The sequence below is a fragment of the Epinephelus moara genome, chromosome 9, assembly GCF_006386435.1.
Source record: "Epinephelus moara isolate mb chromosome 9, YSFRI_EMoa_1.0, whole genome shotgun sequence".
NCBI classification, from domain to species: Eukaryota; Metazoa; Chordata; class Actinopteri; order Perciformes; family Serranidae; genus Epinephelus; species Epinephelus moara.
In genome coordinates, this window is record NC_065514.1 from 2,347,250 (window position 1) to 2,351,189 (window position 3,940).

A 3,940-nucleotide genomic window follows, 5' to 3' on the forward strand; every position below is an offset into this window, starting at 1 on the left:
CTGCCGCATGAAACCCAAAAGTACAAAAGATATAATGGTGAAAATGTGTTTGGTGAACTGCAGATCGTCACCATCCTCACATCAGCACATCAGGAGGAGGCAGTGAGTGAACTATCACTTTAACCTTTGAACACACTGGAACAGTTTCTTTCAAAAACACGGGGAAAAGGCAAAGAGCACCTTGGTAAAACATGCCTCACAAACTGGAAAAAAAAATAATAAAAAAAGATTAATAGATTTAGATTAAAAAATGTAGGGAAAACAATATTTATAATAACTATTACATTTTAGAATCATTTTTCATTATAATTTTTAAGCACTCTTTTTTTCAGTAATTTTCTTGTTTTTAATTTTCTGTTTTTAATAACTTCTTCCTTTTTTGGTCATTTCTTTGTTAACTTTTTAAGTATTTGTTTTATTTTGCCTTTTTACTAATTTCTTGCTAATATTTTGGGTCATTTTTTGTTTTTAATTTTTTTAAAAACTAATTTTCCTGTTTTTGATTTGGTCCTTTCTTTTAAACTAATTTCTTACTAATTTTAGGGTCTTTTTTTTAAAACTGATTTTCTTGTTTTAACATTTCTCTTTTTACCAATTTCTTACAAATTTTGGGGGTCATTTCTTTGTTTTATCTTTTTCTTTATTATATTTTTTATTTTTATTTTTTTACAAATGGTCTTGTTTTAATTTTCTCTTTTTTAACTAATTTCTTGGTATGTTGTGGGGGTCATTTCATTGTTTTAAACTTTTTTAAACTAATTTTCCTGTTTATAATTTGTTCCTTTTTTTTTTTTTTTACTAATTTCTTACTAATTTTTGTGTCTTTTGTTTTTTTTTACTGATATTCTTGTTTTAACATTTATCTTTTTAACTAATTTCTTGGTCATTTTTGGGGGTCATTTCATTGTTTTAAACTTTTTTTAAACTAATTTTCTTATTTTTATTTTTCTCTTTTTACTAATTTGTAATCATTTTTGGGGGGTCACTTCTTCTTCTTCACCTTCCTCTCATAAAACAAACCAATCCAAAGTGCTCAGGTTTCAAAGGGTTAAATCTAACATGGAGGTCAGCTGACTCCAGCACACCTGTCCAGCCGTGATGCCCCCGTTAAACTTTTGGCCCCTCCACGCGCTGCTGCGCACCTGCGCTCAGTGGGCGTTCCTGGGCTCGTGCGCTCCTGTGAGGCGCAGACGGCAGCGCGCGGCGCAGCAGCAGCGACCTGTCTCTTTAAGTTGGTGTCAAAGTGGATTATTGCTGATCTCCGTCGTGATTCGGTTTTCACCGTCTGTTCCTTCCGTCTATTTCTGTTCCGCCGGGACGGTAAGCTCTGCTCGGGCTCAGAGAAACGGGCTCCGGTAACTCCTGCTCCAAAGTTTGGAGCATGGCAGCTTCGTGAAGTGTCTCCTGCGGTGCTGCTCGGTGTGAAGCCCGCGGTGAAGCTCCGGTGAGCCGGTGAGTGATGCGCGCTGCGCCGCGGACTCTCCAACTTTTCCTGCCATGGTAAGCGTGGATTACTCTCCTCTGCTAACGGACATCTTTACCGCGTCTCTGCGCTCATAACGGCCGTGACACACTCCTGGGAGGTGTGATGTGACGCCCCGGTGACTGTTCTCAGTTGGCACCGGATTAAAAGCATAAAATGCAGAAGGGCGTGCGGTACAACGAGGGCCACGCGCTCTATCTGTCGGTGGTGGCGCGTAAAGAGGGCTCCAGGCGCGGCTTCCTGAGCAAGAAGACCACGGAGAACAGCCGCTGGACCGAGAAGTACTTCGCGCTCTACCAGAACGTGCTCTTCTACTTCGAGAACGACCAGAGCGCGAGGCCCTCTGGGATCTACCTGCTGGAGGGATGCACGTGCGAGCGCGCACCTGCGCCCAAAGTCTCCGCCATCAGCAAGGAGCCCATGGAGAAACAGCAGGTGGGTCCCACTCAGCTGGACTGGGAGAGGCACACACATCCCAGTCACACCAGTAACAAGCTCACACACAGTTTAGAGGCTGCTGGTGAATGTAACGTTTCCTCTGAGCTTCAGTTTGGCTCATTTCTGCAGACTTACTGCTGCCTGTGTTTCACCTGTTAGACTCTCTCTGCTCCACATGCGTGGTGTCATGTTTCAGCACAGACCCAGCTGTGTGTCTCATTTCTCATTTTGACAGTTTGGCAAAATATACAGCTGCAAAGAACCTGAAACACCTGCAAAATGACGCAAAAACTGACGTAATAATCTCTGAAGATATTTTTATAGAGCAGTTAGAAAATGTAAGAAATACAGTTTTACGATTTATACACACAAATCCAGCAGAATAAGAAAGAAATAAAACTGTCATGTCTGTTTATGTGTAATGTTTGTGCCTTTTTCACCACAGTCACAGTATGACATCATAAATGACAATAATGATAATAATAATAATTCAGTTTTAAAAACATTTAATTGCTTCCAGATGTAAATGAGCTACTGTGTGAAATCCCCACGTGATGTATAAAGTTATATTGCTGGAGATAAAACATGCTCAGAGTATTCACACATGAATTTTGACCTTATTTGCCTCTGAAATATTCAAATTGGAGCTACTGTACCAGCCTTGCATGTTGACAGTGTGTGTACCAGTATGTGTAAACCATGGGCACCTTATGAGACAGTGGGCCCCTGAAAGGTTCAGAAATGCAGGAGGCTCCATCACCTCTCCAACATCGGAGCGAGACACAGACATTGTGGTGGTTTAGCATGTTTTGGTGATTTTCAGTCTCTGTGCGGTCGTTTTGTGTCTCTGAGGTAACTGTGTCTGTTTTAGTGGTTAAATGTCTGTCGGTGGTCGTTTTGCATTTTGAGTCTCTTCCTAATATCAGAAACATTGTGCAGGTGAGGGCAGGGCGGCCCCTCTGACACTTAGGGTCTCTGGGCTTGCTCAGTAATCCATCTCCTTGCTCAAATCTGCGTCTTCATCTGGTGGATTTTTGCTGACTGTAAGTCTGTTGCTTGAACTACAGATTGTACATATTTTACTCTTTAACTGTGATACCAGATGTTTGTTACCAGCTGTTCCCCATATTACCTTCAGATGGGACACTCACATTACGTCACCCTCAAGTGGGAGTGTTTATTCTTCTGGTGTTGGTAGGGCTGTAAAGTTCGGGTCAGTCGGCTGATCTGCTCTCGTCCGACCAAATTCTCATTCAGTCGCTGGTGTTGCTTTAATAAGGCCGTGTGTCCAGCAGAGCGTTTCAAACAGCAGTTGTTGTTCAGCACTTGTGTTTGTCCTCTGTGACTGTTGGTCTTTGTGGTGTTTGTCCCGCCCCTTCTCACTGTGATTGGACGGCTGGTGAGAGTGACGAGCGCAGTGTTTTACCCAAAGTTAAATATTTTTCAAAATCTCATTTTCAATTGGAAAAATGGATAAATAATCACAAACGATACTCAGTATGAGTTTTATCATCATGGATTCATTTTACCAAGCCTTCAAAAAGATGCTGCAGTTCAAGGCTGGATTATAAAACTTGTGAAAGGAGTAACATCACGCTGTGGAGCCCTTGTTGGAGCGGCACAAGCTTAAAGGGATAGTGCACCCAAAAATGAAAATTCAGCCATTATCTACTCACCCTCATGCTGAGGAACGCTCTGGTGAAGTTTTAGAGTCCTCACATCACTTGCGGAGATCGGCGGGGGGAGCGGCTAGCACACCTAATGGCAGACGGCGCCCCAGACTAACGTCCAAAAACACATAATTGAAACCACAAAATATCTCCATACTGCTCGTCCGTAGTGATCCAAGTGTGCTGAAGCCCCGACATAAAAAGTTGTTTGGAAAAACGTCATATGAACTCTGTTTTTAGCCTCACTGTAGCCTGTAGCTCTGACTGCTTCTCTGTGCTCCGCGTTCACGTGTGCGCGCCTGCGCGAGACCAGCGAAAGCATGAGCTTTGCTCACCTGTGTTTACATCA

General features: G+C 42.5%; 1 protein-coding gene across 3 annotated transcripts in view; it reads left to right on the top strand.

Moving 5' to 3' along the window:
- The first annotated feature begins 963 nt into the window (after positions 1-963).
- Positions 964-3,940, top strand: part of rasgrf2a (Ras protein-specific guanine nucleotide-releasing factor 2a) — a 62,933-nt gene continuing 59,956 nt past the window's right edge. For 2 of the 3 annotated variants that reach the window (XR_007570508.1, XM_050053815.1), the window contains exon 1: positions 965-1,918. Coding sequence is in view for 2 of the 3 variants with exons in the window: in XM_050053815.1 (XP_049909772.1) it covers positions 1,640-1,918 (279 nt within the window). In the remaining variant the exon portion in view is untranslated. Of the gene's footprint in view, positions 1,919-3,940 lie in introns of all 3 variants that reach the window. The other variant, XM_050053816.1, reaches the window with a different exon arrangement.